Genomic DNA, 22,697 nt, shown 5'->3' with positions numbered 1-22,697 from the left:
TTCAATTATTTGTAATTTAAAAATTGTTAAAAATTAACAAAATTAAAAAGACCGCTTGGATAAATTGACCTAAATACTTGATTCAAAATTTAATTCAAATTAGAGTTCAAAAATTTCAATCAAAATCAATGTTTCCTCATCAGTCAGAGGAAAGCGTCCAATAATACCTAAGTAGTGCGTAAAATTATTGACCTTGTCTAATTTCACGTGAGATGAATGAGACAGTCTCTCTCTCTCTCCCTCCGACAAAGCAGTCGCCCGGAGCAATTCTCTCTTTCTCGTTACACTAAAAAGGATGCGCGACAAAAAAATTCAAACACAAATTTCCATGGCATACAATAAATTTAATTGAAACATCTGAGGCGACGCTTTGCTTCTCAGATGGAAAGAATTGCCTGCCGGGCACACCTTTGGAGATCTTTCGCTTAGGGCGTTGCCTCGGAGATTTGCTGTGAAATCGCTGCAACAACGTTCGTCGTAATCCCCGGCAGCTCTAGCACGAGAGATACATATTTATTTATATATAAAGTGCGCGCGCGAGAGTGTGTGTGTGTGTGTTTTTATGTATATTGATATCGGCGAGATTTATACATGCACTACCTTAGAGCACCGCGCTGCACTACAATACACATAAATTACCGCTCGATCTCTTCTAACTCGGCAATGCAAGCGCGAATAATAAAAATTGGACTTCTTTCCTTGGCCTGCTCGTACGTATAATGTATGCGTGGAGATTTCGAATTATGAGCAGAGCTTACTTTCCAACCGCTCTTATTTATAATTATTGTTGCATTCATGGGTTGGTCAACAGCTGTTTTTATTGTTTCATAACTGCGGCGATTCATTTTTTCCAGATAAACGAGCGAATTAAGTCTTTTTATCTGATGAAAGGCGCTTCGAATCGTAATCCGCCCGGATTTTATAAGGTTGATCAACTTTTTTACACACAAAAAATAAAGTGTTCCTCCGACTCTCGGTATAGGTGGCGTGCAATTAATTTCAATTTCAATGAGTAATTTGTTGAGAATAGCAGCTCGTTTGTCAGCCTGTTTTCATGCCTTGGGGCGTTTTAGGCAATTCCCTTAGAAGATCTCCAGCAGCTGTTGTGATTTATAAACAGTTCTTGTGCTTTATGTAGCTGCACTGCACGTTACACCCAAGTCAGAATTGCAGAACATGCATCTCAGTCAGGAAGAATATCTGATACAATTATATGATTTCTGATAAGAAGATGCAGGAAGCTGTGGTTTTAAATTAATCCTCAAAATAAAAAGAAGTAGAATAATTTTTAAATTTGGCACCGAGTCTCAATATAATATTTATTGAAATGCATATTAATAAAAATTTAAAAAAATGAATTTAAATCAAATGGTTTTTTTTTTAAATAAGAAAATACTAATATCTTTTCTAATTATTTCTTTTCAAACAACAATCCTTATTTAAATCTTGTTTACTCTACATTGAACCCAATTTTTATTAAAATTGATCATTTTTACTCATTCCTTTTTGTTCACTCGCAATCAAATGAGTAAATTGCTTTGAATACCGTTTAGGCTTGGAACAACCTTATTCCTGATCTTTTTATTTTACTACAAATCCAACTTTCCAACTGCAGCGACCACCCCGCCCACGCAATATCTCTCTTTGTACAAGAAACTGTGTTTTATATATTTATATCGTCGCGATCTCGACCGCCGCGCCCACCCGAACGCATAATTTTATGCCACACATTTTATCCATGCCAGCAGCGAGTTGTGCATCGTCGGCGGGACAAATTTAATGCACCTCTCTCAGTGATGTAATTCGAGTACGCCGGCGCGAGCGCAACATACACTTGCAATTGTCCTACATCAATGGCGAAAATAAACAAACAAATAAATATCAAGTGTGTGTGATTTGTGAGAAGCAAGAAATCATGTTTGGAGCTGCACGACTCGTCTCGGAATCAAACGCTGAACATTTCTCTTACTTACAAACCTATGTGTTTGTTTTTATTTCTCTCGCGCCGAGGCAACTTTTCACTTTGGCTATATATGCGGCGCGCGGCGACTATCATTATAAATAAGAGAAACACATAACTAATGTCCATCATGCAATCCTGCACTTAATAGTCAAAGTAGATTATCGACTTATTCCGGTTTAGTGCAAGTGAATTATTTATATACAGAGAGAGAGAGAATTAAAGAGAGCAGAAAAAGACGACGGCCGCGGCCAGATTGCAACACTCACGATCTGATAGATGAGCAGCACTTTTTGACCACTCGCTGGGTTGAAATTTGAGACTCATGGCAGGCCTGAAAAAAAAGAATAAGCACCTTTTACATTGATTCTGAAAGAGGAAAAAAACATGAATAAGTTTAAAATATTAATAAAGAATTAATAAAGATCAATATAGGAGCCTCTATATTTATTTATAAATTAAGCAAAAAGTACAATAATTAACTTGAAGTAAATTAAAATATTTGATATTTGTAAATAGTTTTACAGTTGAATCAGGATTTTATTACACAATTTTTTCTAAATATGTATCAAAAAATTGTTTAATAGGCTTTCAGTCGGCACCTCCCATGTTTTTTTTATCCTCCTAATGAAAACAATGGGCCGACCTCTGGGAATCGCGGAAATTCATGTCGAAAATTCGCTCTCGCTGCATTCGTGGAATGCAAACTGCACGCGTATGAATCGGTTTGTGACATCAAATTACAAAGCTGACGTGTTTTATTTATGTCATTCGAAGCTCATCTTTCTGCGGAATTGCGTGCAGCACCCAATTGAAAAGGCCCAATTAGCAAGATCGTTATCTGCAAACGGTTTTACTTGCTTTCCTGAACCGGTTTATTGAAACTAAACCGATTTACAAACACAATTTTATTCAATTTATGCAATTTGGTGGTCACCTTTGTCTTGCCGGTTGCATCGCTTCGATAATATATGTGAAATTATTGTTATTTTTCACGATCTTTTCTTTCCTAAAACAAAACAAAAAACTACAATCTTATTTATTAAAATGAATATTGGAATTTATAAAAGGGATAAATTCAGTTTGTATAAATAAGAATCTTGAACCTCCTCTGAAAATATCAGAGATGCATCTCTTTTTTTTCTCTTTCCGACTCGCATATCTCTCGAGTCTCACACTGAACTGCGGGTCGTGTGCAGTTTTTTATTTCGGCGGCGAGGACCGCCGCCGCGATATTTGATTTCCCTCGATTTATCTACGGATCGGTCGGCGCGGTGCGGCATTAAAAAGTCGTGAAAAAAGGTAGACGCCTGGCTCTTGAGGGCACAAAATGATGCCGTTTATCCGGCCCGTATAATTTTTTCTTTAAACATATCAATCAATGTGTGTGGAAAAATCACGACCGTGTTTGAGTCGAAATTATCATGCGCCGTAATCATCATCATCAGCATCATGCGCTCCGATGTTGGTGATCCAGATGAGTAAAAGTAAATACACGGCCCTGATCGCCATTTCACAAAATCCCAAAATATATACATAATAATAATTCAATTTGGTTTGCGGCAAAATATTTAAAAAATGGGAGAAATTGTTAACTAAATTTGCTGTCTTTGATAAAAAAATTTGAATTTATATCTAATTAAATTAAATTTTATAGAATAGATCAGATTTTGAAACTGAACCCATTTGATAGAAATCTTAAGTTGATCAATACTTTTGTAACCAAATTTTGTGGATTATTTTTTTGTATTTTCTCACTTTGGAATTTAGCCTTTTGTAATGAAAGGTGGCGTTGCGTCAAAATAATACAGTTATAAAGGTGCTGATCGTTTAGCGGCCAATTATTTTCAAATTTGCTGCAATTCGCTCCACGCGCACCCCCGTGTGTCGCGAGGGGTGAAACAACGGCAACTTTTCCCTTTGGAGGGGACGCAGGTGTCGCAAAAAATGACGAAAATTACCACATTTCCAGGCATCTGCTGACAACTTTTGTCAGATGGCAGGCGCATTTCGCGTGATTGCAAGTGCAGCGCTCATTTTTCGGTGCATTATTTCAATTTCCACACCGCGCACCTTTCATATTTTTAGGGGGTGCAGCGTGAAATTGAGACCAACCTTAAAGATGTTCTCGGCGCGAGAAAAGATGTGGCAAGACAGCTGCGGTGGCTAATTAGGAGCGAGAAAATTATTATATTGTGTGTTTGTGTGTTTATTATTGAAAGAATACAACATGCTCTTATCTGCGGAGAGAGATCTACTTTTTCCGCACTAAAAACTTTTCGCTGCTGCCGCCGGTATAGCGCATTCTAATTTATGCTGCTCGTTTTCGCCGCAGTTGTTTGAGTCCGATTCGCTTTTGTGGAGACGCTTAATTCGACACAGCGAGATTGTACGTGTGATGTGTTTAATTGCGAGCCCGAGATGGCGTCGAGCGATAGACAAAAGAAATGCGTAGATGCAGCGCCAAATGACTTTTTCACGCGTGCCGCTGATTAATTGCAACAACTTTTTCTCTCCTAGTTAAATTTTTAATTAATGGAAGGAAAATAATTAAAATTTATATATATATATCATTTTTTCCAGTTTTTTGCTGCATCCATAATTCTTAATTAATCGGCCAAATGAGAATTAATTTTTTATAATGATTTGATATTTAAGTGTGCTAAAAACTTATTGATTTACAGTTAAGAGAGTAAATTCTCAATTATTTGTTGGTACAGTTATAAATTTTATCGGAAGTCTTATCTATTAAATTTGTTAATTAAATTTTTTACCAAATAAGTTTCTTTGGCTGAAACTTGATCCAGAATAAACAACGTTTGAAGCACGCAATTTGTCCAACTTTATAACCGCTCGAAATTAATTATTTTCAACGTGAAAGCTCTTTTGATGTTACACACACGAAGCCCATCATCATCTCTCAGCATGCGGGAAAATATTCAAAAAGAGGAGAGAGAAGAAGTTTCGTGCTTGGAGAGCGGCAAAGAGAGTTTTCATCTCTCTCTCGCTCTGCGCGGTAATTACACGGCCTCTAAATAAATGAACGGCTCCCTAATTGACCAGTGTGTTACAAATTACTGTTGCAGCCACCAAAGCCACAAAATATATTAATTAATGTGGCAGGTGTAATACAACCATGTAAAGTGATGAAAGAATCGGGCAAATTAAACCGTGCTGAGGTTTCTCATTTCCGAAAGAATAAAAATATAAAAATTACACCGGGAAATGAATTAAATATCGGTTTATTTCTGATTGAATGGTTTTACGACCTGCGATATAAAAATATTCTTTTAAGGTAATTTTGGTGTGTGAAAATGTATAAAAGTTTTCCCGCTTTATTTCTCTCTCTTTCTTTCTTGTTGCACTTGTAAAAACTGGAAGCGACACGTTGTACATGGCGCCTTTTTGCAGCTTTCAGGCGGAATGATCAGCATGGAATTAGCACCGTCTCATGGTAATGTGCACTCACTGGTCACCGGTCACCATCACGGATCACTCCAGTTGCACTCGCTAGACTCGTCCGACTATGACTCGAAGGAGTCCATCTCCTCCCAGAGTAAGTCTCGAGACAGAGCAAACCGGCGCGGCATTTCAGATGGAAAAAAAATTGCACTTAATCACTGTAAATATGCACGAGTCTGAAAATGCCATTCAGTTGCTTTGGGGTTGAGAATTAACACACAAACGACAATTAAAAGCATGCTTTAGCAATATGAATAGTTAATATTTTAATTTATTTTTTTTTAACCAAATTTAATATTCAGATCAAATTTAAAAAAATCTTTCAATCTTTAATCAAGAATAAATAATTAAAATATTGTTTTAATTGAACAATCTAAAAATCAATCTTATAAAAAATGATAAAAGTTTTATAAAACAAAAAAGTGAATAATTTAAAGTTATTGAATACTTTAAAATAATCTCATAAAATTACTAAATTTAATTCAATTTTATTACTTTTTTTTTCATTGAGGACGCATTTTATTTAATAATTAAGATATTATTAATAAGAAAATTATTTAAACAATGAAATAATTTCAAAATATAATTAATTTCAATTAAACTTTTGAAAGGAGAATTGCCACTTTGCAAAGACCTTCACAGGTTCTCCTTTTATTTTAACTAACCTTCAAAACGGCAGTTGAGGAAATTTAAAGGGCACACCACTTAATTGCACGTGTGCTTGGTGTTTAAATTTATGATAAAAATCGTCCCCTAGCCGAGGAGTAACATCTGAAGAAGTTCGTTGCTTGCTCTCCTTTTTCTTTAACGTAACGAAACGCGGGCCCATATGTTGACGGAATCCGTTGGTGCTCTGCTATGTTACATGTGTGCGTCCATTAGCGGGGCGAGTACAACGTCAGGTGCATTCCGTGCGCCGCGTTTTAAATCGCCCGGCTGTTCGTAGGAATAAAGAAAAAGGAACATCGGCGCGGCCGAGATTTAATGCGCGCCGAAGAAATGCACCTGCCGCGTCCATACACTATAAATTATACAATTTACTTTGTGTATATTGAGGAGAGGAACCTCTTTGGCTCTCTCGTTATTAAGTAATATTATGCGCTCGTGCATGTGCAGGGTAACCCTTTGGCATTCCACGGAATATAATTGCATTATTGTCTTTTTTTAGAGAAAGAAAGAAAGAAAGATCAAACAAAAGGTTAAGTCAAGAGTCGGATAATTTATTAAATTTTTCTTTTAATCATTAAGTTGGAAAATCAATGGAATCTTCTTGTTTTTTGCAGAGGAGGGCAGCCATGGGATGGGACCCGAAGGTAAGTCCAACAACAAGTTTTTATCTTAATTAATTAACCTAAAAAAAGGGAAAATTTCACTGGTTTTTAAATGAATAATATTAAAATTTTTATAAAATTCCAATTTATAAGTCATTTATTTATAACTTGAATTATATTATTAAAATAATTATTCATTTTAAATAATAAATTGTTTAGCAGCTAAAAATCCATATTTGTTTCTGAATTCACTATATTAAAGTAAATGTTTGAAACTTATTAGACTCTTATGAAGAATTTAAAATTTAAATCTAAAATTTTTAAATCATTCTGGAAAACCTGCCTCAAAACTAATTCCTCCTGCGCTTAATTAAGAACAATTAAATTGCGAAACGTCGCCGCGGTTCAAGATTAATCTCGGGCGCGCGCGTAAGAAAATATTACTCATTCACTCGCAACCGTCAAAACAAAGAACTTGGCCGTGGCTCTGCACTTTTATTTTCTTGCAATTAAATTGCCTCCGCGCAGTGAGAAAATCTCCCGGCCTCACCTCGCGCGAAGGCCTTCTTATATAAGCAAATATGTCGCCTCTTTGTTTTCGTGGGAAACTCGGCTGCTTGAGCAAGTAAATAAAATTACAAACGCTCCGCGTTATTTCACCAGCGCAGTTTCGTTTTCTTCCAGACATTTAAAAATATTAAATAATGCCAGCAACGGACTTTTATTCTAGGAAAGATAATCAGCCCTTTAAAAGCATTTAAACTTATTAGCGGGGCGGATGGACAGCAGTTGGGCGCGAACGTTACAACGAGCAGAATTTAAATAATAAAAAGAGGAAGAATGTGTGAGAGCGGCGTACGGGGGAGCTCCACTTTCAGAAAGACATGCACTTGTTTCGAATTATCTCCGCGGCTAGGTGTGTAACGGCCGCGCCATATGTGACGGAAGTCGCCTCCGCACGCCAAAGCAGGCATCACTTGCAGGGCTTTAACTGACATCAAGAAGGTCCGTGTCAGGAAGCACCGAATTCCGTAACAGGCGTTTTTCTCGTAATTGATTAGCTTCACCACAGAGGATGTTGCAAAAAAATGTCAATTCTTCCAAAATAATTAAATTGAAAAGAGGAAAAAAAACTAAAGAAAGCAGTGGACATTTTTTTCTTAAATCTGTTGCAAGTTAAAAAGCATAAAATTTTTTCTGTAACGGTTAATATTGAGTTAGAAATTAGATTTTAAATTAAATGAATTCTGGACATTTAAGAAAAAAATCAAAATTTTCAAGGTGTACGAGCAAAAAGAGATTGATGTATTCCCGCGGTTTGTATAAATTGACAAAAAATAGCAAAATTCGCCACTGGGTGACCGCGGATGGTGAGAAAACGATCATTTGTCCGTCCATCCGTCGTCATCTCGTCTTTTCGTTCGATCAATCGCGGCGGCTTGGGAGACACTCCTCGATCACCGTGAATGTGGAGCACAGGAAATTGAGGTTAAACACAATTTAGGTGGAAAAAAGAGCGAGCTACAGAGAAGAAGTGCAGCCCCATTGTTGCCGAAGCGTCGGCGAAATTAACTGTTAAACTGCACCAGCACAGTTAAATCTCTTCTCTTAGACACGCGGCCAGAGGAAAATTTGGTGTAAAAATGACAAAAGCGAGCAGCAGTGAAAGAGTTGCAAGAAAAAGAGATTGTGCAGTGGCGGAAGCACATTGATCGTGGCTGGCTCACTTCGCAATGTGTATATCAAAAATCAGAAAAATTATTTCTTGTTTTGACTAAATATCAAAGAATTATGATAAAATGTTTAAAATTGCTCCGAAAGTGGCTACAATTTTTATTGTTTTTTACCTATTTTCAATTTAAAATGAAAACGATTGCAATTTTGAGACCAAAATTTTTGTTTGCAAGTTCCTCAACGTTTATAATTAAACTGGAGCCTTTGATATTTGAAATTGGCCTGGGTCAGCAAATCGAGCAACACCTCTTGGCGCACAAACAACAATTTCGAGCAATTGAAACGCTGCTTGAATATTATGACCTGAATTGGCGGCCGGGCTGCCTTATTTTCTGATTGATCAAGATGAAATTACACACAGATCAAAACGCTCTCTCTGGATGCATGTTACGTGTTTATATGAACACGCGGAATTTATTATCTCGGCCGGCTAATTTATCTCCGCAGAGGTCACAATCTTCGTATGTATTTCTCTCCTTTTTTTTATTATTGCTGTGCGAAGGCTCGACTCTCTTATTTTTATTTATATATTCCGAGGAGCTGCGCGCGGAGAGAAATGTGTGTGTTTATTTACTGTGCTGTGATTATTTAAGGTGGACGCGGTAATAATCTGTGTTTGCATTACGAATATCTCTCTCTGTAGCGAAACCATTTAAAAAAGAGCGATGCCGAGTTAACGTATAGAAAGTCACGACTCGTCGGATTATGTAAACTGCAATTTTCTTCTGTGCCTGCTCACGACGCTGCTCCGCACTCACAAAGATAGAAAATCGCAATCTAACGTATAATAATAACAAGAGCAGCATCTCCTCAGGTGGGTCAGCGTGGAATTCATTATTCGGGCAACGCGCGCCGCCGCCGCCGCGTGCATGATTAATAAGCATTGAAACCCGAGAGCCGCGGGCATGTGGCTTTTGCAATTACTCGCCCGCGCGACGGAGACCATTTCATTGCCAGCTGATTGAAAGACAACAACAGAGCGCCGGGCAATTTCATTCAGAAATTTAATTGGAAATTACTAAGGGAAAAATTATGGATTGAGCTGTTGAAAGATTATTCTCTATTTTTCTCGTAGTGCAAAAGTAAAAGTTATTATCTGGAGATGAGGATGAAAAAATCATCTGTTATAAATTATAAAGTGTGTTATTTATTGTTTTGTCTTAGAGAGAATAGAGAAGGGAACAATGCATTAATTTTAAATTATTGTTATTATTGTGAATTTATATTGCAATCAAATTTTTCTTGTATTGACAGTAACAATAAAATCAAGATTCAGTTTCAGATTTACCAATGCATCTTTTGAAGTCTGTTTTTATTATTTTAATTTATAAGAATTAACAGAAGTAAACAATAAACTTTTATATAATTCTTTAAAAGCGTCAGCATAAAACGAATTCTGTTGAAATCCACCTTTTTTCAACATTAAAAGAACAGACAATGATCTCCTCTGTTGATATTGAACGAATTGAGTGTCTCTTTTCAGAACTCTCTCTGTCACTGGTCGTGCAGTGTCAAAGAATAAAAAAAAAAGTCAACGACAGTCGCCGATCGCTCTGAGCAAAAAGCGATTTGATCTCTTGGCACCGACACGTCTTTTTATTTGGTTTTTGCGCACTTTCGATGTGAATTCAGCTCCTGCGCTCTCCGGTGCAAAGAAATTTCTCTCTCTTTAACACGCTTGGAATGCCTTCTAGGTTATAAACTACTGCAGCGCAGCAGCTCTCCGAGAATTAAAGCGATAAGGTCAACGGCGCGGCCGGCCGGTCGGCGCAGATAAAGCAGAGAAGTAATGAATGTTGTTTGCTGCGCCGCTCTTATTTAAATACTAATCATAATAGCACTTCTTAGACAATGAGAGAGCTTTTTATTCTCCAATAAGAGAGGCGCACCCACGTTTTCTCTGCACTCGCTTTTCTTACTTGAGAATTATTATTATTATTAAACTGGGAGGAAAGTGCAGCATTATTATACAAGATGCATTTCGGTGTCAATGCGCGGAGGAATTTACGACGAGCGAAAAGACGCGCGATTGATTAATGGCCGAGTCCGAGCATTATGTACTGTGAGCAGCGTTCGCTTGTGTTCCAACTAATGGTCTCTTTTATGTTCAAAGAAATGCTCCAGTGGCGGCTCGCTTTTGATAAAAATGGAAACATAAAAAAATCCTTTATAAATAAATTATAATATATTTTTATTTCATATTAAAAAACGGCTATAAACAATATTTTTATGCTTCTTCAACATTTAAATTAATTAAAATTAATTTTTATATTATATTTAATACACTTGCTAATAAAGAGATTTTAATGTTATATTCATAATTTAACTTTTCACCATTCAAAGAATAACTTCTTTTATAAATATTCACTTTTAATTAATCCTGACATGAACTCTAATCATAGATCTGGACTGATTTTTTTTAGCACATTTTCGTGAAAAATTGATATGGAATTATTCTCTCAAGTTGAATTAATTTGAAATACGAACAAATCTTTCATTTTCCATCTGTCTTACGTGTTTGAAGCGGGCGTGAAAATAATTACAAGAGCAAGTCATAACAGTATCATAGCCCGGGGAGAGATTAATCAAAACACGCTCTCAACTCTGAGGAATAAAAAGAAAGATCTGGCCGCGGTCGATCATCTCGATTGAGCTGGTCAGGTTGAGAATTCCACGCAGATTATCGCACGTATATAATTAATGGATTTTCTGCTGGAGTTGGACATAAAACTCTGCTCCTCATAACATTGACTTACATAATAACGCTAATTTATGCGAGCGCGTCCTCTCGGCGGCGCTGACAAAAAGCAGCTCCGAAAATACCTGTTCTGCCACTTTTAACAGGAAGTTTGATACAAAAAGCGCAGTAGCCATCTCGTCGCTTGCAAAATATTATATATTTTCCCGGCCGTGTGTGCGTGTCCGCAGTGGCAGAAAAGCAGTGCAAATATAATAATATTAGTGTAACAATCCGTGTGCCTCTCTTTTGATAAAAATAAAAAATAATAGAATACAAAAATAAATGCAAGAGGACGCGGAGAGCACAATACGATTTGTGTAGCAGAGAGGCGCATGAAAGTGTGTTCGTGCCAAGTCATCTCCATCGCGAGTGCGCAAAACGCCAATGCTAGGCGCAATAAAATAGAAATTTATAAAATTAATAAATCCTTAAATAAGTTCATTAATTCTCATGAAATTTTCAAGCTTAATACAATAGTTATATCTACTTTTTTTTATATAAAAAAATTGTCAACCGATTTGTATTTCCAATAGTGTTCTTTTTTTTTAATACTTTATAAATTAGTTTACAAATATTTTAAATTCACTTTTTTATTTTCAAAACAATTATAGAAACTTTTATCGTGGAATGAAATGTTTCAAAATTAATTTTAAAAAAGTCCGTTTTTCATATTTTTTGTTCCATTTTATTTTACCAATCAAAACCTTTTCCTCGTATATATCGAAAAGCAGCGGCAGATTTCAGATTTTTATTGTTATATTTTTTATTATCAGAGTCGCTCTCGGAATCGCCTAGTCATCGGCGTGGCGAGCGGACGTGTCCGCAGCCGCAGCAGTCGGTGTGCAATTCGCGCAAAAACAAAGCCAAAAATATAAATTGTACGCGAGAGAGCGGAGGTGGACGCGGAGGAGGAATTTTATTTATACAAGAAGAAGGAGTCGCCGCTGATGAAGCTCTCGTTAATGATGATAAAAAAGATAATAATTGTCCATAAAATGAATACAGTTACTTTCACAGAATGCCTTGGCTGCTGCACCGCGACTGCTTTTATTAATGGGGAGAGTCGCTCGGTGCACTTTTCTATCGCGGCGCGGTTAACGGAATTGGAAGAGGGAGAAAAAATACATAATCTGGGGCTTTTTGCTCAAAAGTGACGGAATATTAAACGCAGGAAAGCTTACAATTCAGTCCTAACCCACAAACGCCTCCATTCGCGATCAAAACGAATAAATTGCTTTTATGTATTTAAAAAAAAAGCTGTCAAAATTATTGAACTGAATTTATGTTGTGACCTTAATTTGCTGCTAATTTAACAATAGTTTTTTAATTTCATTTTACTCAATTTAATAATTGCATGTATAAATATATAAAAAAAATACCTTGAAAAACAATTTATTGAAACTTTTCAACTCCATAATTCATTTTACATGATATTTACATTTATTTATTAAAATTATTAATTAATTTTAAATATTTTTCAAAATCGCTCGCTTGACATTAATGTAATTTATTCCTTCAACTAGCCAATTTTTTGATTTGCTTCAGCTCAATTTGTTTATCTGAAATCAAATTTATGCAGCTAATTCACGCGCGGACATGATTTCATTCAATTAAAGTCCTTAACCTCGACGCTGGGCGATCCGAACAATGATCAATCACCGGAACGCCTCCGGCTGCCTCTCCGGCTCATTATGTCCCGGCCGCACACGTACATAAATAAACCTTCTTTTTCACTTTTCACGCCCGCGGAGGTCAGAGATGCTCACTTGGAATTAAATCAGCCACTTGACGAGTCAATTTATAAATCCGAAAATAATCTGACGCGATGAAGAGAGAAAAGAAATTTCGCAGCAGAGTAATGGGTCAAGGTGAGTGGCATTAGCTGCGAAAGACTCCACGCCTAATATAGGAAGTCGATCTGCCCCGATGAGACGATTTAACGCGAGCCAACATTTGTTTTATCGATCGGAGGAAAAGAGCACGCGCGGGTAAAATATGCGAGCAATGGGAAAATCGCGGCTGTCATGTCAACACACGCATGGTGGACTTTCATTCGCGGAAGTGCAGCAGCTTTTTGTGCAGATTGCGAATTCCTGCGGTGATTGAAATTTCTGCCGACAAAAATGAATCATGCTTAAAAAATGTGCAAAATTTATATTCAGTTCTAAATAATTTACAAATTTGATTAGAGCAATAAATTAATTCTTTTAAGGATCATTTAAGAATAAATTAAAAGTTTAATAAAAAAAATTAATATCTTTAATTACTTTGAAACGAGATGAAATTTAAAAAAATAGAAGAAAATGGATTGATATATAAACTTTAATTGTAATAGAATTAACCTATTTGTACTAAATAACCTTTGTCTATTTTATTTTAAAATAAATTCCACGATAATTTTACCAACCGTCTCTTGCATATTTTATATTTTTGGCATTTTTTTTCTTTTAATATCCACACACATTAATTTTTTTCGTTTCCTGCTTCATTTGCTTTCCCAGCGGCGGGATGACAGAATTCCACCCACCATTGGAGGAAAATTCCCACGCACAAACCTTCAGTGTGTGTGAATTAAGAAAAACACCATAACAACTGCCTAGTGCGCTTGGCCGAGAAAGAGAGAAGCAATTTTTGGTTCATTTGTCTCCGGCCTACGATAAAATCTTTCCGAGTGTGTCCAGAAAGAAAAGGGAAGAGAGAGAGAGAGAATTATATAAAATGGTTTCTTGTGAGTGTAATTAGTGTGTTAAGATGGGTCACCCAAGGTCGAGACTTCTGGTGGGAATGGATTGTTGTAATGGGAATAATTGCACTCTCGCCTCATTTGTTCATAATCAGTGGGAAAGTGAATTTGAATTTTTATACATTCGTAGGTCGTCGTTGGAAGAAAAAAAATTAAAATTTAGTCTTTTGAAAGAACCTTTTGTGAAAGTGAAATTAATAACATATGTCATTTTTCACACTCCTACGATAAATATTTTTCTATTTTAATTCTCATAAGTGCTTTTAAAACAGCATTCCTTCAAATAAATGTACCGTATCTGTCTCTCTCTATTTGAAAATGAAAACAACTCTTGCGCCATTCATTGTTGGAAACGTGCCATAATAACTAGCCCTGGCTACAACATTCATACACATACGTGTTGTTAAATGTTTTAATTACCACTTTGGCTATGCCACCGATCCAATAGAGCTGATAAGAGAAAAACTACATAGGCGGGTTTATTTATAAACATATATATGAGCGCTTGTCACTCTCGCAAGTACCATAGTGAAGGTGTAAAATTTATCACGACGGCTAACGTGTAATTTAGCCTGTAATGATTGTCATATGAATATAAATAAACACACGCTTCAGAGGCATTGATGTTTTTAAATTCAAAAGACGCCGTGCAGTGGGTTTGTTCGCTACAATTAGGATTGGATAAACAATTCTAAAACTGCAAACTTATAATTTGAATATATTAAAAGCTTAAAACAGTTTCAGAAAATGTGAAATATAATAAAAGTCAAATTTATAAATTATGCAATTTTAAAATAGGAAAATATTTGAATAAAAAATTTGAAAAAGGATTAAATTTAGTAAATTAACTAAAAATTGCAGATTTTATAATAATAATTTAGTATTCTAGCCTAATTTTCATTCAAAATAGACGCTTTCAGGTAATTCTAGAACCTGTATTTTAAATTAAATAGATATATTTTGCTATAATAGTGCATTTTTCAAAGAAAAAAAAAATTGTAAAAAAATGTGTTCACGTATTTTTACCATATTTATTAAAATTTAAAAAATAATTTTTAATTTTTTTATACAATTTAATCAAATATCAATTAACCATAAATTCAATCTAAAAATAAACATCAAATTAATTTTTATAAATATTTTTTCATTTCAATAAGACACTTTCGATTTGATTTTAAATTGCAATAAAATGATCTCTGCCGCCGTCGACGATTTGATCGAATTCCCATACAATAGTGACCCCCGTTTGCTCTCCCACAGCAGCAAAAAGTGACCAAAGCCCTCTGCGTTTTTTTCTCTCTCTTTCCTCTTCTTTGTGCGGCTGAATACAAAAATATGATTCACACTGCAGACGATTTTTCATCCTTTTTACGGGTGCCCAGTTAATGTAGGTAAGGTAAATTGGATGTTCAAGGCTGGTCTCGGTTCTCACCGTGATAATAAAACACAATCCCACTACTTCCTGTCCTCCTCTCTCTAATGCAGCGCAACACACAAACAATCGGCCGCCAAATCGCTCCGAATCCGCCGCGCCGCGTCCGACAGCAGACACAACACCGCGCCTCGCCGTAATCACGCGATCCTGCTTTATTGTTGCATTTATTGTTGAACCCTTTGGGGCTCCGAGTGCGCGATCGCCGATTTCCTTTCGCTTAAGAAAGCCGCGGCTTAATTAGCGACGTGTGTTGTAAAAATTGAAGGTTGAGAGTCGAATGGAATTTTCGTTCAATTTCAACTTTATTTCCGGAAATTTGCGAAATTGGAATTCAATTGACCCTGAAATTGAGCAATAATCTTAAAATTAGTTCCGGATATTCTTTTCTAATCAAAAATTGAGCTAAAATTGTTATAGTCTTAAAAAAAATGTTTAATTTTCCCTTAATTTAATAAATATTCAAATAAAATTTTGATCATTGACAATTATTAAGAAATTATTGAAAATTGGAGGCAAAATCAAATGATTATTGCAACAATATGAGCCATTTTATAAAATTATAGGGAAAAAATTTGGAAATTTTGACCAACATTGATGATTGTAAAAACTATAAGTTATTTTGAAATATTGCCATTTTATGTATTTATTTCAACCTACTAACATTTTATAAGGAATTTGCTTTGGATCAATTAATAATAACTTTAATTTTGCAATGAAATGTAGCAGTGCAAATTAACAAAAACCAGGTCACTTACTTCACAAAAAAGTACATTGCGTGCCAATTAATTAAAAAATGATAAATTCCATTGGATCCGCGTTCGCTTTTTTGCCGCGGATTGAACCGTTCAAATAAATAATTCCTATTGGTATTGACGCAATTAATTGAAATTCCTGAGCAATGATTTGTGGACAGCAATTACACGCGCGCCGAGATCGTTATCTCCGCAGGCGAGCGAGCGAACGAACGAGCCGAGCCGGCCAGCGATTTATACTTTTCATTCTGCGCGGATAAATAAAATCTCGACTTTGTGTTTGCGGTGCGGGCGGGTATAAAAAATTATTAATCCCCGTTGCGGACGATTCGGCGCCGTCTGCCACCTACAGGCGAATCGGCCAACTCGCGGGAAGAGACGCGCGTGCCCGACGGATTGCATACGCGTCACGGCGTCGCGAATAATCAACTCGGCCAATGGTGCGTTCCAGAGTAATTGCTCAATTTGCAGCGGAAAAAAGATGGCCCGGCCGCCACAAGAGAGAGACAAATTTTTTTGCTCACTGCCAAATTCAAACCAGACACAAAATCTAATTTTTTTTTCTGAAATTATTTCAACATTGAATCAAACTTGATCGAGAATAAAAGTTAAAGTTTACTTGATTATGATTAATTAAATAGCAAAGTTTTCTTCATTTTTATTAACAGCTTTTGTGTTGGTGATGGTGAATTTGAATCAACCCTCGTAAATTTCTACTACAAACTTTTGTGCTAATTCAAACTTTTGAATCCATTCCAATAAGATCAATGTAAATTTATTATGTCAACTGACCTATCAATATTATTTTTCCATCTTAATTGAAGTGATTTAGTGAAATTTTCATCAACTTTGGTTGGCCAATTTTGAAATTGAAATAATTTATTTTAAAAAATTCCCGTAAGAAAACTGTTATTCTAAAAAATATTTGTGTTTTTATTGCAAAAACCTCTGCTTTAATTCATTGTAATTATAAAAAATAAATGATTGGTTAACGGTTTAATGAGCTTTTTTCTAAAAGAAATGTCTAGAAAGGGTTATTAATATAATCTTTATTTGTAATAACTTTGAATTAGAAACTAATATCTGAATAGAAACAATGAAGATTTTGTGTTAAAAGTTAAGATTTTGGTATTCAATGTCGTTTTCAAAACGTTATTAAAATTTATTTTTAATAGAACTGCTAAATTTCTTTTTAAAAACAATTTAACATAACCCTGATCGAAATTAAAAGAACTTAGATTAATTTTAAAAATTCTATATTTTTAGGCAAATGTAACAAAAATGGGTGAATTTTCATGATGAATTTCTCATACTAAAGTTAAAATCAATATTGTTTTCAACAATTTAATAAAAAAAGGTGGAAATGTTATTATTTCTTCATTTGTAATTCTGAATTAGAACCGATTAAAACCAAAATTAAATTGTTTGTTTCAAAATATACATAAAAATCGTTCATTTTATAATATATTCAAATTTATAGAAAAATCAAATAATTGAGCTATTTGAGATAATCTTTAATTGAATTAACAGAACTTCTATTCTGTCAGGCTTTCTGTAATCAACAGTTCTTTTATTTTTCAATTTTTTTCATATCATTTGTCAAAGTCTTTCCGCGCGTTTAATAAATCATTTCATGAATGAACCGTTGCTTTCATTGAGGAAACTAAAAACGGCTCTTTAAAGTTCTCGCCTGAATCGAAAAGAAACAGCTGCTGTGTGTAATTCACTCTTTTCTGCTCGCTCTGATTACATTTTTCTCGCCTTCACGAACACACACGTGCATATACTTTTCATTTAATGGAAATAAAAAAATTTAATTGTATTTTGGCGGCGACACTGCTGGAGGCTGAGCCAATTAGCCGCACACGTCGTCAGAGGACGTCACAAGCCCCAGTGTGAATACATAATGCATAAAATCTGTGGCCGCCGAGGGAACAAAGAGCATTATGAAGAAGAAGAAGAGAAGGAAACTGTAATATGTTCGGGCGCACCACGCGTGACGTTTCTGGCTCGTGCACCCAGAAAATGACGCGCTCTCTCTCTGCTCTCAGCAGAGACGACGAGTTGGCCTTTATCATATCATGTCAGCTGCCGCCGCTGCATCCCCTCAAGGATAGATACAAACTCATCTGAAAGCGGCTTTCGGCTCAAAGAAAGCAGCGAGTGCGCCTTGAGAGGCGTCAAAGGCAAAGCTCGAGATCGGCCCCCGCGCGGGGTTAAAATTGCTAACAGCTTTAAAACTTATACTTGTGCTTTGGCGAAACGCACTAACCAAAATAATGAGCGGAACCCTCAAAGATAAGCAACAACTTTCAGAGGCAGAAAGTTAGATTTAATTTCATTACAGAATCAACTAACCAAAATAATAAAATAATTTGAAGTATTAAAATGTTTTTGATATTTTGCATCTCAGAAATTTGAATTCTCTCAATATTGTTTAGATTTTTATTCTATTAAATTTAATTATTTAAAAAAGTGAAAGTTTAGTTGAAAAAGTCCTAAGGATGATTTTGAGCAGCAAAAAAGTAAAAAATCTCCAAAGACTTTCCCAAATTTGTAATCCAATGACTTTTTCCTTATTTCATATTTTATAATTCATCAATGTCAAACGGTGAAAAGCAAGCACTACTTTCAAAGTTTGAAATTCACCTGCCAAATCACTGCGCCGAGTTCTGCTCATTGCCTCCGAATATATAATTATTGGCCAAGTTAATGATCACTCGAGTATGCAGCTCTCGAGATTTGTAAAAGCTCTTTCCGCCCCCGCGCGCCTCCCCAGCCGTCAGCAAACACAAAAACTGTTTGCCGAGCAATCAAATTTCTATTTTGCTAATGCACGAAGATCACCTGGCGCGTATGCAACCGGCCTGACACGTGACACGCGGTTTCCAATCTAGCCTGAGTGCAGCGTCTTTTGTCAACACACAAAACGTAATTCAATTTGCGCTCAACAGAATATGAATAAATTATGTAATTTTTTGTACAACCAAAAAATGTGTGTCACTTGGCTGTTTATTTACAAGTCGTCGCGGACAATGAGTCTGGATCGAGAGAAATATCTGTGACTGCGCGCGATGAGTGAGTGAACACCCATTAGAGCGTGGCCCCTCGAGGAGCCCCTCGGCCGAGGAAACAAAGTCTCGCCTGCCAATTAAAACCTGATTCATTCAAGCAGTGTAAGAAACTCTCATTGTCACTCACTTTGATGATCAAACCAAAAAGAAAGTTGTAAATTTGTTCAACTTTTCCTATAAAAAAAGCACAAAACATAAATTTCTGAATATTTTTGTGTTAATTATAAAATCTTTAATTAAAATCATTTAAAAATAAATTTTTATAGTTTATCTTTATTAATTGTTCAATTCAAACAAAATGTGAAAGTTTTAGTTTGTTTTTACAGGAAAAAGAGACTTTTTCTTTTCACCATTCATTTTATGAATAATCATAATGATTTTTAAATTATTATTAATTTTAAATGTTTTTTAGATCGGATTATAGTTTATATAAGGTTCGTTTTTGTTGGTTCTGCGGTTGAGAGCATGACACAAGGACAAAAAGTTGTCAACGAGGCCCATTAATATGAACGACAGCTTAACTGCTGAAATAATGCGAGATTTTTTTTGTGTTGTCCGCTGGACGATATATATATTTTGCCATAAAGTACCTCTCTTCATTCTCTCTCTCTCCGGCCCGTCCGTAATGGGACATCATAAAGGCAGCAAAAAGCAACGCTGATGATAATAATAATAATTTTAACAACACTAATGTCCTCGTATTTTTCTTCTTTTTCCGAGTAGCAAATGAGTTGAGAGAGGGAAGCCGCTACTTTTCCGCCGCTTAATGCACACGTATATAAAAAAAGCGCAGCCGAAAAGCAGAGCAAAAAGCTGCGCGGAGAGCGAGGGCGCGATTGTGCTAATAATAATGAGACGCTCCTTATCACTGCCGCGCCGAGTTCCTTCATCTGCCACTCGGTAATGCCGGCCATTACTCTCGCCGCATATAAAGAGAAAGAAATTCGTCTAATCCCATCTTGCCCAGAGAGAGCGGGGGAGTTAGTTTTTTATTCGGCAATATCGTGCGCAAAAGCGGAGCCCAACGGCGCGAACAATTTCAAAGCACAAAGTTTCAAAATGTTAAAATAACAAAGCACACTTTATAAGTTCTTAAGAAAATTAGAAGTAAACTGATGAAAAGAGCTTTTCAAACATGTATGATCGCATTTTTGCCAATATTTAAGCAGTTTTTCTATTTCTATATGAATGAAGAATGTAGCTCAATACTTTTTAAAATAAATATAATTAATAAAAGAAGCCTCTTGAAGTCAATTCATTTCAATTTTTTATAATTTACTCCAAGTTATTAAATTTCGAATTAATTTAGCAGTTTTTTTTTAATTTGAATTTTATAATCAGCATATAAATTGGAAGGTTAACTTGAAGCAAATCATTATTATTAAAAATTAATTTCCAAAGTTGAAATAAATGACAAACACTTTGAAAATAATACTCGAATTCCAGTTTAAATTGTTTTTGTGGTCAAGTTTGAACTAAAGAAATTTAAAATTGAATATTTTGTGAATAGAATGCAACCTGCTTGACACGCACGCTCATCAAATTGCATACCTTACGAAATGATCTGAGAAATTCTCCCTTGCCCACATCTTCGAACAAATTTCCAAATTCATTTTTGAAGAAAATTTTGTTGGGAAGAAAGTTTCGCATCCACTTTAAATCGGCGTGTCTCTTTGCTGCCACTGGGAGGTGCGTGGCGTCTTCATCCCTCTCTTTCTCTACAACTTATTCCAGCGGCAAACTCTCTCTCTCTCTCTCCCTGCTACTTTCATCCCCCGAGAGCTAGCAAGAGAGGTAAAGCTTAAAAATTGCGGCTGGGAGTTTAAATTAAGAGGTTTGCGCGGCGCTTTTCGGTGTCGTGCAATTAACCTAAAATTTGTTTTACTTCCCCGTTTTTATTGGCCAAGCGGCGACGCTCCGTATTAAAACTTCACAGCCTGCGGCGTGCGATAAAATCGCACACCGGCGCGCTCAACTTAAATTATCCGCCCGGAATTTATGCAATCCGCGCGACAGTCATCGGGGAGTCGCAAATTATTCGCCGCCGGTTAAATTAACGCAGAAATTTATTATGCTAATCAAATTAAATATATCTCTGTGCCGCGTGTTTTATTTTATTCCACGTGTGCGGTGTGCGCTGGGGGGAGTTTTATCGCACTAATGTATGTCGCTTTATAAATTGCATGGTGACATTTGGGACGATTGCACTCGGAGGGAGGGTTGGAGGGTGCACTGGCTGCAGCAGCACCCCCGGATTATTTTTTAGTTTTCACTCACTTTGGCTCTCTCTGTGCAGTGGGGGTGGAGAGCAAAGTAGCGGCGGCGGCAGCCACTATATAATATAATGGGGTAAATCAGCCGGCGACATCATGTTGAGTGCAGATAAGTAGTGTGTAATGCAATAAAAAGCATTGTTGCTAATACACACCATCAGCGGTGACAAATTTCCTCCACGCCGAGGAGAGTAATGCAACTTTTTGCCTCAATGATGATGAGAAAAAAAGCTTATATTTGGGGTTGTGGTGGAGCAAAAATAAATTGTGATTGAGAGAAAAATAATTTTTTTTAGAAAATTTCAAATAAAAGCATTTTTTTAGGTAATTTCGCCAAAATATGAAGGAAGATTTTTCAACAATTTAGATTCATAATGAGAGCTAATTTAGGAATAAATATAATAAATAAGATTTTTACCAATATTGTGCAAAAAATACTTAATTTTTCTGAATTTATTGATAAATTTTAAAGAAATAATTGATAGAATTGTTAATATATATTTAAATTTGAATTATTATTACCTCTTAATGAAAGTAATTATTAGAAAAACTCACATTCCATTAAATAAAAACCTATAAAACTAATTTTAAGCCATCTCCCATCTCTGATAAAATCAGTCAAATTTAAATTACTGAGATGCGATTGTTGATTGAAACAAAACGTTTTCTGAGAATCGTGATATTTTTTTAATTTTAAAAAATTATTTAAATTTTTAATTGCTGCAGACTCTAACATACTGTTGTGGTAATTCTATTAAACTATTCCAAAAATAAAAGTAAATTTTATTTAATTAGGAAACAATTAAACTTCTGAAATTTCTACAATTATAATATATATAATAATGAAAATTATTTAGACGGTTTTAAACAATTTGGCTACCCTTTTTTTATGATTTAATTTACTTTTATTGACTTTTATTATGTAATAAAACACAAAGGCAAAAAAAGCACAATAGAAACGTTTGAAAGTTGTCAAACAAAACAAAATTCAAATTAGACCCGTGAAGTGAGAAAAGAGACACTCAATCCTTTTGTGTTCGTCTCATTTCTATATAAAGGCGTCTTCTTTTTTCTTCTCTGTAAATGAATTCGTCCGATTCCCATGGCGTGGCGTGTTGCTGAATAGGAAGGTCAGTCTGTGCGCAGCGGAATTTCTTGAATGAGCCGCCGACGGTCGTCAGCAGAGGCAGAAAAAGACACCTTATACCTGTCATTGTCATCAGATCCGGCGTGCAACCTGAGGGTGCTGGGAA

At 35.7% G+C, this 22,697-nt stretch overlaps 2 protein-coding genes across 5 annotated transcripts in view; one reads left to right on the top strand and one right to left on the bottom strand.

Moving 5' to 3' along the window:
• Nucleotides 1-22,697, bottom strand: part of LOC132194035 (glucose dehydrogenase [FAD, quinone]-like) — a 158,111-nt gene that overhangs the window by 100,489 nt on the left and 34,925 nt on the right. Inside the window, exon 2 of the mRNA XM_059615072.1 lies at nucleotides 2,230-2,294. The gene's annotated coding sequence lies outside the window, so the exon portion shown is untranslated. The remainder of the gene's footprint in view (nucleotides 1-2,229; nucleotides 2,295-22,697) is intronic.
• LOC132194037 (paired box protein Pax-5) overlaps nucleotides 1-22,697 on the top strand; it is a 53,746-nt gene that overhangs the window by 3,750 nt on the left and 27,299 nt on the right. For 3 of the 4 annotated variants that reach the window (XM_059615078.1, XM_059615077.1, XM_059615081.1), the window contains exons 2-3: nucleotides 5,372-5,516; nucleotides 6,706-6,735. In XM_059615078.1, coding sequence (XP_059471061.1) covers nucleotides 5,384-5,516; nucleotides 6,706-6,735 — 163 coding nt within the window. In that variant the 5' untranslated portion in view covers nucleotides 5,372-5,383. The remainder of the gene's footprint in view (nucleotides 1-5,371; nucleotides 5,517-6,705; nucleotides 6,736-22,697) is intronic. The other variant, XM_059615080.1, reaches the window with a different exon arrangement.

This window comes from Neocloeon triangulifer, unplaced genomic scaffold, assembly GCF_031216515.1.
Source record: "Neocloeon triangulifer isolate White Clay Creek 2 clone unplaced genomic scaffold, ASM3121651v1 ptg000005l, whole genome shotgun sequence".
Classification (NCBI taxonomy): Eukaryota; Metazoa; Arthropoda; class Insecta; order Ephemeroptera; family Baetidae; genus Neocloeon; species Neocloeon triangulifer.
This window is presented reverse-complemented; position numbering and strand designations above follow the sequence as displayed.